Source organism: Chelmon rostratus, chromosome 21 (genome assembly GCF_017976325.1).
Source record: "Chelmon rostratus isolate fCheRos1 chromosome 21, fCheRos1.pri, whole genome shotgun sequence".
Taxonomy (NCBI): domain Eukaryota; kingdom Metazoa; phylum Chordata; class Actinopteri; order Chaetodontiformes; family Chaetodontidae; genus Chelmon; species Chelmon rostratus.
The window spans coordinates 19,289,620-19,303,202 of record NC_055678.1 but is presented as its reverse complement, the minus strand read 5'-3'; the positions used below and the strand labels follow the sequence as shown (position 1 = coordinate 19,303,202).

Below are 13,583 nucleotides of genomic sequence, written 5' to 3'. Positions count from 1 at the left end.
AGGAAGGTGCCAACAGAGCGTCGGGCACAACTGTCAAGGCAACGAAGATAAAGACATATTTTTTCCGGTTGACCTTTCAAAGTAAATGAAGTTGCAGTCACGTTTCTGCTCCACACATGTCAGCGCGCGAGTTGTTCCGTAACGAGTCTATTTAGTGGCTGTTCAGTAAGGGATCTGTTCAGTGGTTGTAGCCACATTGCTGTTTCACATCGTTATTAATCTTATACACACGTATTTTAACTCTAAATGTAAGAATAGTTTCCGGTGTGTTTCAGACGTTTTTCGGCGAGCTTGACAGCTGGAGCAGACAGGGTCGGTTCGAAAGAGCGCGAGGGTCTGTGTGTAAGTGTCATACATTATTACATGTTTTAACTGTTCAGTGTAAATTACGTTAGACCTTAAAAACATGCAGATGCTGCATTGTCAGGGTATGCGTGCGTGCTAAGTACCTTTGGTCACCTGTTTCTTAGTATTTGACTTGCTTGCATGTGTCAACGCGCAGCTAGCTAATGTTAGCTTGGCTAGCTCAGAGGAGAAAGTGTGTTTGCGGTCGTTTTGACAGCTCGTCAGAAATAGAAAACATATTCTGGTCAGTTGGAGGTTATAATGGCTTCCGGATCTGTGTTGACAACATAATCGGTCCACAATAATATGCATTAGAGAGGAGAAAAAGCCAAGGTTATCTAACCAGTCGCGTAGATGTTTCATTGGTTTCGAGAGACGTGACACCAAACTCCCTTTAAAAATCTCAACATTTAAGGATGTTTTTCTGATTCCCCAATATAGTTTATTAACGTGACTGTACGTATTAGTAGGAACACTTGTTTCATTTCTGTTAGGCTAAAATGCTGTACATCAACAATCCAGCTATTCCCAAAACACAACGTGTTTTGTACCAAGCTGCATTAGGAACTGTGACATTTGTAACGTTACTGTTATTGACACGAGGTGCTGTTTGACGGATCTGTTGAAGGCCGAAATTATCTAAATACATTGCCAATTTTAGAAAAGTCTCACATTATGTTACTAGATACTTGTACGCCTTTCAGAAAGAAACATGGCGTTAAATAGCAATTTTTGAGCGAGGATCCCTTCAGAAGAAATCGCAGAGTAACTTGGCTGCAGCCTACACGCAGTATGCAGGATCCAATTTTGCAAAATTCAAGAGAGTGATCAGTCATCCTGTTGTTTTAAGGTAGGTACTCAATACAGTTCACCAGTGAAGAACTATATTAAGTAAGTCTTTACACACAATGACATCAAAGTACACTGTGACTGACCAGTTGCTGTCATGTAGTGACTTGAAATACTGAAACTTTCTTCCCCTTCTACCTGTGTGTCAGTAGTCTTGAACTTGGATGTAAACAAAAAACAGAGCTGGGACTGGAGAAGACTTGTGTCTTATTGTCTCGATTCTTCCGAGATGGACGTTGGAGTGTCCAAGTCCCATGTGTTTCTCAACTACAGCCCCAGAGCCCTCTTCTCCCAGTGAGACACGCATCTGCATGGTGGTGCCGTGTGCTCCTCGGCCCCAATACTCTTCACTGTTGGCTCACCTCCAGTGCATTCTGTTTGAGTGTGTGAGTTGTAGTTTCGGCTGGGTGACGTTAAAAGACTCGCAAAGAATTGGATGAGAGTGTTCAGTGATAAATAGAATGGCTGGAGGTCGCCCAGCGACAGTAAATGGTATTCAGTGTGTGCAGCAGCTTTCAGTGCATTGCGTCTGGCAGTCAGGGTCAGGGCTGCTGCAGTTTGGCCTGGTGCATTTGTTCGAAGCGCCGTGCTGTGTGTGTATGTACTCTATATACACTAAATGTTTAATCATTTAGGGGACTATATTGTGTGTATGTGACTGCTTGTGCACGTTATTGCGGGCTAATGATTTTGGCAAGTGATGTAGTCTGAGATAGTGAAAGGCTACATCGTAAGAATCTCCTGCAGTGGTTCTCAAAGTGGGGTCTTGGAACCTCCAGGGGTCCTTAATGGACCCTCGGGGAGCTCCATAACGTGTTCACACAGATAGCAAAGCAAATTTTCACCTTGCATTACTACGTTTGCGCGGCTCTGCTAATCAGTGAAGTTATTCGAGGCTTGGAAACAGAAGTAAAAGGACATCAAATACCGTAATCTCTATGATTTACCTGAAAAGTAGATTGTGGACTCCTTTAATATCGATCATGATCTAAAATCTTCAGATCGCCCACCTCTACCTCAAACAGACGTAATACCTTACTGGACATTAACCCTAAGCAAATGAAGGCACTGAGGGTGTGTCTGTCTCAGTGTTTGTGTTCAGTTCAACCTCTGGCTGAACTCAGTGCTCCCCATTTACCTTCATGAAGTAAAGTACATTTCCCCTCCCGTCAGCAGTCAACATGAACAGAGAGACTAATTACGGTACATCATAGCACTGACAGTGGAGGTCAGCACCTCCACGGCTCGCTGCTGCAGACAGGTTAAGAGGCAAGAGTGAAAATAAATAAATTTTTTTTATCCCAAAAGTTTAAAAAAGAAGCCCCAAGCTCTCTTCCTGCCGGTGAACGGCTCTGGATCAGAGCAGAATCTGGTGTGAGTTTGGGTGTTTATTCCTCCACAAGCTCCGGCTCTGCTCCCGACTCGCTCTTCCAGAGCTCCCTGGCATTCAGCAGCTGTCTGACGGCGAGCGCTGGTTCTGTCCCTCAACCCCACCGGGACTTTGCATCTGTTCGTGACTTTGCATTCACTTTGTATGTAATTGCACTATGCAAAAAATTTATCTTTGCTCTCTGTGTGGACACAACATTACAGTTCACTTTAATTGATGTTCACTTTAATTGATACGATCTCAGTTATAGAATCACTACTGTGACAGCGAGTATCACTCTCTCCACACGGTCCATTTAGTAGCTGTTCTGTTTTTTCAGTCATATCACATGGTCTTCATCAGCAGATGGAGCAACAGAGGCATTAAGTTGCTCAGAAAAAAATAGAAATTTTAATGTTAACAATTCCACGACAACAGGGCAAACTCCATCTGCCGATGAAGATCATGTGATATGATTGAAAGACCCAGAACGATGGATTACTGGATGAAATTGTTTCTCAGATGCTGTTTTTAAGGTCAAGTATGACCTTTGAACTTTATTATCTAGTTTGACAGAAAAAAATCTCAAGTTGTTTTTGCCAAACTGTCAACTGTAATTGTCAACTATCGCCTACCTTCTGCTGTAACAAAGACAATTATGCAAATCAATGGAACGAAATAATTAACAAGCATCTTCTCGTGTATGTCAGTGGGACAGAATCTAAACTTATGAGTGGTCTGTAAAATGAAAATGTTTGAGAACACCTGACCTCTTTTGAATCCAGGCTGGCTTATGCTTTGCGTTTTGTGCTGCATGACTGCACAGTCGCCCACCGAGCCAACAGAATGCTGAGGATTGTACGTGACGCCGGCTAATCCATTCTGACTGCAGTGAAGATCATTTTCAGTGTTGTTGTGTGAGCGTCGCGGCGACGCTGATGAACAGAGCCGAACAAAGAAAATGTGCAGTAACTTGCAGGACGATCGTGAGCGGTCACAGGCGGTAACGCTGCCAGTGGAAGGAGGCTTACGTCTTGTTTGCGTTTAGGTGGAGCATCCCGCTGGGTGCACGGCGTGTCATGGATGCAGTAAAGGAGGGTCACAAGAGCGGCCTGAGCTCAGGCAAAATGGTGGCTCTGGCTGCGGGGCTCTCTGTCGGGGCCACAGTGGGCTACATGATCTATCGCCACATAAGTAGCACCGACAGCAGTGAGTATCTCCTGTTTAGAGCGACTGTGCTTGAGTTAACAACCATTTTTTTTACAAAGATCATATATAATTGCGCACACGCGACAAATTGTAAGAGTTTATTCTCTGATGACCTTTTCTGTGACGAGCTGTTGTGTCTGTTTTGCTGCTTACAGGTCAGGAGCCCAACACCGAGGTGTCCAAGATGACACTTCCTATAGAGGTTTATAGGAACATATCCAGATACCAGGCCAGGTTTTTGGACATGGTGAGTAGTTCACCACCAAACTTTAGCTGCCGTCAACACTGTCTCTTCACTTTGACGCCGAGTAACAGACCAGGCTCACAACCCCAACTAGCTCGTTAGCTAAATAAAGAAGAGGAAATGTTAGCTAGATGACTAATTCAGAATTACTTTGACAGACTCTTGAAAAAGGGCCTTTTCAAATAAGAAATGTATCATGAGATGAACTTTAAGGGCATAAAATGGAAGAATTTTAGTTTGAAAGAGTCAAAAAATGAACATTATCAGTAGAATGTGAAGAAGTAGCTTGTGACCTTACGTCAAAGATGTCTTTGTATTGTGTTGTAGAGATCTCTACTGAAGGTAGCATGCTAACCAGCTAGCTCTGGCCCGCCAGTACTACTTTGTACCTCAAGAGGTAGCATAGCGCACTGTAGGTTTTGCTGCATTTCACAAAATGTAAAGTGTACAAAATTTCAAGAAAAGAAATATGCTTACTGAAAGTCTCTCTCCTAACTGAACAAAGACAAGCTTAATTGCCTCGCTGACTCATCATTGATTGATTCCTTTATTTCGAACATGTACAAAAACAAAGAAAGACAGAGCAAACAGACAAAAAGTGATAATAATAAAGAATAAAGAAGAAAAAAAATGTCATAAAACACACTTAATTCAAAGGAAACTCTCCAAACCATCTTGTCTTTCTGTTGTTACAACAATCAACAACTCTGGTTTTGTTCTGGCTCGAGATGCTGCGTTTCTAGCAGAGAAAGAGAAGTCAAGTTAATTTCATATAGGATGGACTAACATTGACGTTTTTTTCTTGACAAATGACTGAAATGATCATTTCATTATCAAACAGTTGCTGATTAATTTTCTGTCAAATGACTAATGGCTAAATCACCCAGTCAAGTCAAATCAATTTGCTTGTGTAGATCAAAATCACAAATTTGCCTCAAAGGGCCTAACAGTCTGAACGGCTCTATCCTTAGAGTCTCCATTTAGAAATGTCACTTCTGATTTGATTCATACAATAGGTTGTTGTCCTTGTTTGACCTGTCCTTTTCACTCATCCCATTGTCTTATTTTTAGCCCTATTCTATTTTCTGCTGCATCAAGAAGACCCAGTTTCCTGATGGAGTTCAAAGTTCAATCTAATTTTATCTCCATGGAGATTTGATGTGGTCTCTGTGGTTCCATGTATTTGTACCCGGCAAAAGTTCAAAAACCTTCTCATTCAGTGGTTTCCTTTATTTTTATTATTTTCTGCATTGTAGATGAATACTAAACACACCAAAACTATGAAAGTGAACTGAAGTGTGTTTTATACTGTAGCCACTGTTTGCCTTCATGTCAGCTTTGCACACTGTTGTCACTCTCTGAACCAGCTTCATGAACTAGTCACCTGGGATGGGTTTCAGTCAACAGGTGTGCCTTGTCAAAAGTTCATTTGTGGAATATCTTTCAATCATTTCGAGAGAATCTGTTGTGTTGTGCACAGGTAGTGTTGGTATACAGTTAACAGCTGATACATATTTCACTCAGGCATATTTTTTAAAAACGTTCTAATTTCACGAATCAAAACCTCACAAAAATCTAGCCATATCAAGCAAGTCTTAAAAAGTGTGGTTATTCAGTGATTCAGACAGCCTAATTCTCTGTTCTCCTGCTGGCTCTTTTTCCCTCAGGTGACCCAAAAGTCTGGAGCTCATGTGAGGGTTTTGTCAGACTCAGGGGAGCCTGGATGTAAGACGGCTGTATGTTTCCTGCTGCAGGGCTCGAAAGAGCAGGTCTTGCTGGCCCAGTGCGTCCTGGAGAACCTGGTCACTGACTGTGAACCAGTGGCCGAGGCTTTGGAGGTTCCTCAGACCGCCTTCGGACGTATAATAGGTAGCTTCCAAATGATGAGGATGATCAGGTCGATCTGTAGACCGTACTCACTTTCCTCAGAACTGATGCTGTAGGCTGATGTTTTTTGATTGAAGTTGCTGATAGCATGTATTTGCTCCTGCTGCACTAATCAATATATTAGCAATGGATCAATTGGTAGTGTCAAAGGTGTGCCTTGTACATGTAGTGATGAACCTACAGAGAGCTCACAGAGTTCCCCTCAGCTCTGTGGAGCTTTTTAGCCTCTTTTAGGTCATTGTTTTGAATTACTGGGCTGCTGCTTTCAGCATAAAAGATTCTGAAATCCCTGATTATACTCTGCCAGCTCAGCACCAAACAGGTGGTGAAGACTCTGTGGTGAATATTTGACATCCATCAGATTGCCAGAAGCACAACTCCAAATGAATGCTAATGTTGTTACTCTGTGTCTGCTGGATGTATAAATACACAAATGCTAACATGATAACATGTCAGATGTTGTGTTTTACACTTGTTCTAAGTGTCCCAAAAATATTTTTATGCTGATTCGAGATTCATTTTGCAGCAGAGCTTACTGACTTATTTTTATTTTTTTATTTTTGGACAACAATTGAGTTCTGTTGCACAGAGTAAAATATAACAGGCTTGTAATACACACACAATACTTGTTAGCAGGATACAGTCACTGTTTGTTTGGTAAATGCTTCTTCTAAACAGCCAGTGTTGTATTAATCATCTCCACTGTGTTATTTGGTAGAAATCATGGCAAAGATGGGGAGACTGTATGTAGTTTGTGTTTTTCATAGAGGGCTGGATTTGGGCCGATATACTGTTAGCCTAACCCTGGTGCCTGTGCATGTGCGTGTGTTGCAGGCCGTGGTGGGGAGAGCTTGAAACTGATCACCAGGACCACGGGGGCCAAAGTGGCTTGTTCCAAGGAGAAGACGCACAGTCCCAGTGCAAAGGGCACCGTGACTATCACAGGATCCAGACAGGAGGTGAAACAGGCAAAGGTAATAGTACTGACCAATAAATCTTATTTTCATCCTCATGAAGTTATCTGCCACACCAGTGGGTTAGTGTTGGTAAAAAAAATAGTCATGTGATGAAATAAGTATGCTGAGACTCAACAGCATTTTGCATTTGGAAGCTGTCTGTGTTGGGGTTTAACACAGAGACAGGGACTCCATGGTGCGTTCAGACGTACCTTATAAACTCTAAAGTCATTTGCAGTATGCATACATTTTGGCTGCATGTTTGTAGTAAATTATTTGATTTCCTTATTGTGAGGTTGCAAGCTGCTCAGTGTTTGGAGGTCTGTGTTAGCAGTGTACCTATTAAAGCAGAAAGACATGAGAAATGTATAGCTAATATACACATAAGTCATATCATCATGGCAGTATTCATCAATGTTATCACACACAGCAGATTTTCCTTTTATCATGCAGGCCTGGTGAGTAAGATTCACTCATTTAGACTACCCATGTGTGGTCAGGCCTTTTATTTAAGCATGCTATTGAGAATAAATGTAACTCCACCTTTACGATCTGTTTGCAGGAGCTAATTCTAGAGAAAGTCAGAGAGGACATGATGGTGAGGACAAAGATCTCACAGTCGTCTGCCCTGCGGCAGAAACGTGGCCACACTGCTTTGAACCAGAGGCCCGACAGCACAGAGACTGAAGCACCAGTGGGCTTGAACAACAACGGTCCCTACCCCCAGGCAGAGAAAAATGGGCTTATCCACGCCAATGGGACCACAGGAGAACCAGAGGACATGCTAGACACGACGGAGGAGCTGGAAATCACCAACACAGACAACAAGCAGGAGGAGGAGAGTTTCTCCACAGACTCTCTCTCCGAAATTTCCAAGTTTGAAAGTGAGTTTTCGCTATAATTGAGCCTCAAAAAGGCTTTCCACGCTGCAGCCGCCTCACTATAATCTGACCTTGAACATCGTCATATCATACAAAGATTGTATTTCTTTCTGTGTCGTCCAGTTCCCAGTCCAGACCTGAGCTTCCAGCCTGATGAACATCTCGAGGTTTATGTTTCTGCTTTTGAGAACCCAAACCACTTCTGGATCCAGATCCTGGGGGTTCGCTCCCTGCAGCTGGACAAACTGATCGAAGAGATGAACCGCTTCTACAACAGTGACAACCCCACTGTAAGGACAACTCCTATTGTCGATTTTTAAACTGTGAGGCACCTCCTCGGGGGTCATGGGATGGTAAAGCGGAATAGGGAGCGCTGAAAAGGACAGGTGCATGCTGGTCTTCCAAACCAACAGGAAGTGAGTTATTGTAGCCTGGTCCACTTATCAACACAAGCCCTTTTTACCCAGAGAGCCTGCAATGTGGCCGATTGCAAATAGTTGCTTTTCTGTTTTTATTGATGTTTTACACAGCAGTCAGGGTTGTACACAGACATCGATTTGACTCTGTCTAATACCACCGCTGTCGGCTTAAAGGCAGAACAACAATGTGCCCCCCTCCGTGTTCATGTGTTGTATACAGAACGGCGAGGCAGGGTAACTAGGCAACATTTCTGCCATTTTCAACATTTTCTGCCTGTAAAAGGGGCTGCTGTGACACATGGAGGCAGTTGAGGTACTTTTATACCCATAGCAACTGAATCGATTAATATTAGGAGTTTCATATCCATTAATATTGACATTTTCAGTGTTGTGCAATCTTTTTTTCTCTCCAGTACTGAGGCTCAGAATGTCCCACCCTCATTCATACACTGATCTGCCTGTGTTGTGGACCTGTGAGCCTGCAGTTGTCTCAGCTTTGTCTGAGGGTGGCCAACAGTTAGAAACCAGTGTGTAACTCCTCTGTTCTATCCTCTAGGAGCAGAGGGTGGAGACCATTGTGGTGGGGGACATTGTGGCTGCTCCCTACCGAGACCACGGGACGTGGAACAGGGCCAGAGTGCTGGGAGTCCTGGGCTCTGGACTGGTGGACCTCTACTATGTTGACTTCGGCGACAACGGGGAGCTGCCCAGAGACAGCCTCTGCCGTATGAGGTAGAACAAATTCCATTTGGCATCTGGCAAAGTTGCAGAGCCATGCTGGCCACCTGCTGGCCTTCATTTGATGTTTGCTTTGGCAGACCATTTAGCCACCGTCCTGCACCTCAGAATGATACTTTTCAAAATAAAGGTCAGTTTTAGTTTTTGTTGGGTCTTGTGTAATATGTACCTCAGAGCTTGCTGCAGTCCTCACCCTGTGGATCCCATGTAGTGTTGCGTGATCGATGAGTTCATTAGATTAATTAATTAGTCTAATAAACAACAATATACCCTTACAGACACCTAAATACACTTTTTTTTCTTATGTCACAACAGAAGAATACAACCATACGCCTTCTGCACCTAAGTTTCTCTCTTTTACCAAACCTCTCTGTCGTTGCTGGCCTCTTTGTGTTACATTTCATCAAGTCTTGGATAATTTTGTATATGAGTATATGACATATGAGAAATTCAAGTGACTCAAACTTGTTGACATGTACCGTTAAGGGAGCTTAGGCGGGAACTCAGGGTTCTGGTTCTGGTCCTCCGTAATGCAGATGCTGAGTGCGTATTATCGTATGTGGCATCAGTTGCAAGATGTTTCAGCTATGTTATTAACAGTTTTTGCTTTGCCCGCATTAACATTTCAGGAGTGACTTCCTCAGCTTGCCATTCCAAGCTATTGAGTGCAATTTAGCAGGAGTGAGACCAAAAGGTAAAGCTCTTGTCTTGATAACTTCATCACACAGGCATATAACTAACTATAAAAGAAAAAGCTGAAAATGTTGTGCATTATTCTGAAAGCTCAGTGGAACACTCCCTGATTTTGTCCTTTTTTTTTCTTCAAGTATTATGAATGCATATTCTAAACTGTCCTCCGGTTTCTCAGGAGAGGTGTGGACTGAGGCGGCCCTTGATGAGTTTGAGCAGCTCACATACTGTGCCTCCTGGAGACCCCTGCAGGCCAAACTCTGCAGCTACTCTCACTCTGAGATCTCCTCCTGGCCCAGTGTCAAGCTCTATGACAACAGTGACGGCAAGGTCAGCTGGCATTTTATACCTTAGTTATCGGGTGGGTTTGTTTCTCATCCTATCCGCTCATCTTGTAAAATAGTTGTCTCTCCTAGGCTGTAGATATTGGTGAGGAGCTCATACGGCTTGGCCACGCTGTCAGCTTCCAGGAAGTGGTGAACAGGAGGACTGAGGGAGACAATCTTGGCAGTCTGCAGAGGATGCTTGTGAGTCACTGCACACACTGTGATTTTTATTGGCCTCATTAACACTGGTGACGAAAATACTCTTGTTTCAAGGTCCAGTGTGTAAGATTTAGGTGGCTCTATCAGCAGAATGTAGCAGAAATTGAGTATCATATTCCTAATTATGATTTCATTACTGTGTAAGAATAGTTGTGTTTTCACTACCTTAGAATAGAATCTTTATTGCCACAGGGGGAGCAGGTCCTCTTCCATGGAGCTCGCCATCTTGCACTGCCATGTTACTACTATAGCCCAGAATGGACAAACCAAACACTGATTGTAGTGCGTTGATTCTAGTAGTGTGTTTTTAGTGGCCACTGTAGTGGAGGGTAAGTCAGGAGTATTTAGTTGATTGCATTCTGTAACCTCACCACTAGATGCTATTAAATCCTACACACTGGATCTTTACTACCTTAAAACAAGATGTTCATTCTTGTCACAGTAAAAGGTGTTTTACTCTAGACTCCAGGGACACTATAGGGACACTTTTCTTTCTCGTGAAGCAGGGCCATAAAGTACACCATGAATGGGCTATGAAAAATTGGCCTGTGCTATGAATGAAATTGCAGCAGTCGGACTCATGTGGTACAGCTTTGCAGTGCACGTGAGACAGTCTGAAACAATGCTAAAACGCTCATCTGGACAGAGATCATTTCGATTTAAAACTCTGTTTTAATATGAAAACATACCAGTGTGGACGCAGCTAGAGACGCTTGTTTGTGAGATGAGTTTGTGTGGGAGGTGAGTCGATGGCGCTTCACTATTGTTGCTTCTATTGTGCCTTTGAAAATCATGTTCCCAGCTGAGTCCATACTTCCAACACCAATTCCCACAATCATCATAACTCACTGACCAACATTTTCAAGCGGTTTGTTTTGTTACAAATACTTATGATACAGGACACAGTACAGTCACTTAACTGTATGTTTTCTGAAAATAAGGATAACTTAATGTTAAATAATAAGTTGGTAAATAATCTTAAATAAAGGATAGGGATTACATGGGCTAATATATTGTTTTAAAATTGGACTGAACAATTTGAAGAAAGTTTAAGAAACCAAAAATGAGATTCTTGCAAGATTTTAGATTTTTTTAATTACCAAACACAACATAGCCTACATGTTACTGCAAAATGCTTATTTACATATCTCGAACAGTCTTACATCTTGAGTTCTTGTGCCCCCGTAGGATGACGTGATCGGAGCATCATCAGAGCTAAGTCTCTCCTGTATCAGCTTATCAGGTGAGTACAGCAAACGGAGCGACTGGATCAGTGCAGAGTCTCTCCTTGCATGTATTACTGTTGTTTTTAGGGGAGGTGATGATTAAAGGTGCTTGGCAACAACGTGAAGTTTGGTCGTCTGAGCGGGCATCATCAGTGCCATCTGCAGCGTGTACAAATAGTTTTCACACCTCCTCAAGTTTTATCACATATAGTTATGTTTTAGACTCCTCTTAAAATGAATTCAGTTCATTTGTTTCTCATCAGTTTACACACAATACTCCAAAAGACAAAAAAAAAAACAGGTTTTTGGAGACTGAAATATCACATTTATGTAAGTATTCAGACCCCTCACTTAGTACTTGGCCAAAGTGTCTTTAAAGCGGCAGTGACGGCCTCAAGTCTTCATGTTAATGATGCTACAAGCTTCTAGATGTTTTTCCTCTGACTCCTTATGGGTGGCACTGGAACTCAAATACTGGAGCCTGTAATTAAAATAACAGCTGGTTGTCAAAAGTATATCCCTCAAATACATTAAAGTAAGGCAAATCTGCTACTTGAGTAACGGTGCAAGTAGAGGTTTTATATTAATAAATTGTATACAGTTCTGCAGTTCCTTCACCTCTATGGAGTGTTTTAGCATCTCTTAGCTCATTGTTTTGGTTTTAAGGCCTGCATTCTTATTGGTGGTTCAGTCTCACAGCTCTCATCAACCCGGTTTCCAGCACCAAACAATAAACATAGTTATATAACGGATGAATGCAGCTTTAATAAAACAAGCCAAAGAATTTGAGTTAGAGTTCAATACCAGCTTTCGGTACTTGTGAAAGCGACACATTTCAGTTGGTGTTACTTATGGAATTCATTATATTGGTATTCTCTATCAACCTTTTGCACTGTGGTGGATAAAAAAGACAGCCCAGTTGTTCAAGTTGTTGGAATATTGATTGTGGAATAACCAATAATTAGAGTGTTTCCTTTTGTGCCTCAGAAGCTGCCTCAATCTCAGGAAGCGTTGATGATGTCATAGAGGACGAGCTCCTTTGAGACCAAAGACGCACATACATGTAAAGGTATTGTTTCCTGGCTTGATGACTGATTGACAGAGTTTTAACATTCCATAAATTATGAACTGTCTGTAAAAGTAATGACCTCTCCTATTATCTTCCAGCGCTGACCATCCACTCCTCAGCATCAGTTCAAATGAGATGAAGGGGACATTTGCTTGTCCGACCCAAACTCAACCGCATAAATCCTCATTGAAGCCTTACCTACTTGACAAGCGGCAGTTCTTCCAGCCATATTTGCTTTCTTGTTGTTACTTCTGTACAAGATGGATTCTTATGTTTTGCTTTATGCTGTTCTGTTGTTACTAATGCCACTTTGCTTATTTGTGTTGTTACTGTGTTAACTATTTTGTGTTCAAGAATTGCAGAGAGGAACAAAAACAGAATGCCAGTATTATTTCTGAAAAGCACTGTGATACGAGTCACTGGAACCAGAAAGCAGCTGGTTAGCTAACAGTGTCTAGATTTTCTCTTTACTTGTATGTGTATTAAGATTTAAAGGCCTATATATTGAGCTTCACAAGTTATTATATTTTGGAAATGGCCATATGGTGTTATTGAATGTGGTCCTCAGATTGTGTTCAGTATAAAAATGTGGCATCTACTGTATCATTAATTAAGGACAGAGGAAAGTGGTAGCTCGTCTTCAGAGATGTAGTAGACTGCACTATATATAATAAAGGATTTATTTTATGTCACAAGAATTGTTTGGTCTTTTGCTTTGAAATGCTGTTCATGCCATGAATGTATATTTCAAAATAAAAGTGGATAATGAGGAGCATTGTATAAAAAATGATGATAATTTCCCCCAATGCTGTCTTCACCAGGTACTTAGAGAAGCATAAATTCTTCCTTCAGTATAAATCTGAATTGCTAGAAGTCCTTATATGCATCTAACTAAGCAGTATGAAACTGAAACAAGTGACTTTAATGTAAAACAGCTAGTTTTACAATGAGTATTCTCTCCGTTTACATTGGTGTTGGTTTGACTCAGGTGTGATAAGGAGATGTGTTACTCTATTCTTTAACTGAAGAGGCCATTCATTCATTTCTATTACAGTCCACTGTTTTGTTTCTGTGTGGGTCGATGACCTCCATTCCGATTTGACCAATCACATGAAAGTAGGTTACGATCGCACATGCGCAGAAGAAGCAGAGTAAT

At 41.9% G+C, this 13,583-nt stretch overlaps 1 protein-coding gene across 3 annotated transcripts; it reads left to right on the top strand.

Moving 5' to 3' along the window:
• The first annotated feature begins 310 nt into the window (after window positions 1–310).
• On the top strand, window positions 311–13,139 carry tdrkh (tudor and KH domain containing). Of its 3 annotated transcripts, none has more exons than XM_041963410.1 (14): window positions 311–342; window positions 3,612–3,772; window positions 3,928–4,019; window positions 5,684–5,885; window positions 6,738–6,877; window positions 7,422–7,743; window positions 7,864–8,030; window positions 8,716–8,891; window positions 9,527–9,591; window positions 9,766–9,917; window positions 10,004–10,114; window positions 11,321–11,375; window positions 12,346–12,427; window positions 12,526–13,139. In XM_041963410.1, the coding sequence occupies exons 2-13, from the start codon at window positions 3,643–3,645 to the stop codon at window positions 12,399–12,401; spliced, it is 1,668 nt and encodes a 555-aa protein (XP_041819344.1). In that variant the 5' UTR covers window positions 311–342; window positions 3,612–3,642; the 3' UTR covers window positions 12,402–12,427; window positions 12,526–13,139. The 3 variants fall into 3 exon arrangements, 2 of the variants coding, with proteins under 2 accessions (XP_041819344.1, XP_041819345.1); XM_041963411.1 differs by lacking the exon at window positions 311–342 and adding an exon at window positions 437–1,488; XR_006007902.1 differs by lacking the exons at window positions 12,346–12,427; window positions 12,526–13,139 and having other exon boundaries at window positions 9,991–10,114.
• The last annotated feature ends 444 nt before the right edge of the window (window positions 13,140–13,583 follow it).

Coding starts and splice junctions, on each gene's coding strand:
- tdrkh (XM_041963411.1), top strand. CDS start 1,424: ATGGACGTTGGAGTGTCCAAGTCCCATGTGTTTCTCAACTACAGCCCC. Junction 1,489..3,611: donor CCCAGAGCCCTCTTCTCCCA/GTGAGACACGCA, acceptor GTTTGCGTTTAG/GTGGAGCATCCCGCTGGGTG. Junction 10,115..11,320: donor GCAGTCTGCAGAGGATGCTT/GTGAGTCACTGC, acceptor GTGCCCCCGTAG/GATGACGTGATCGGAGCATC.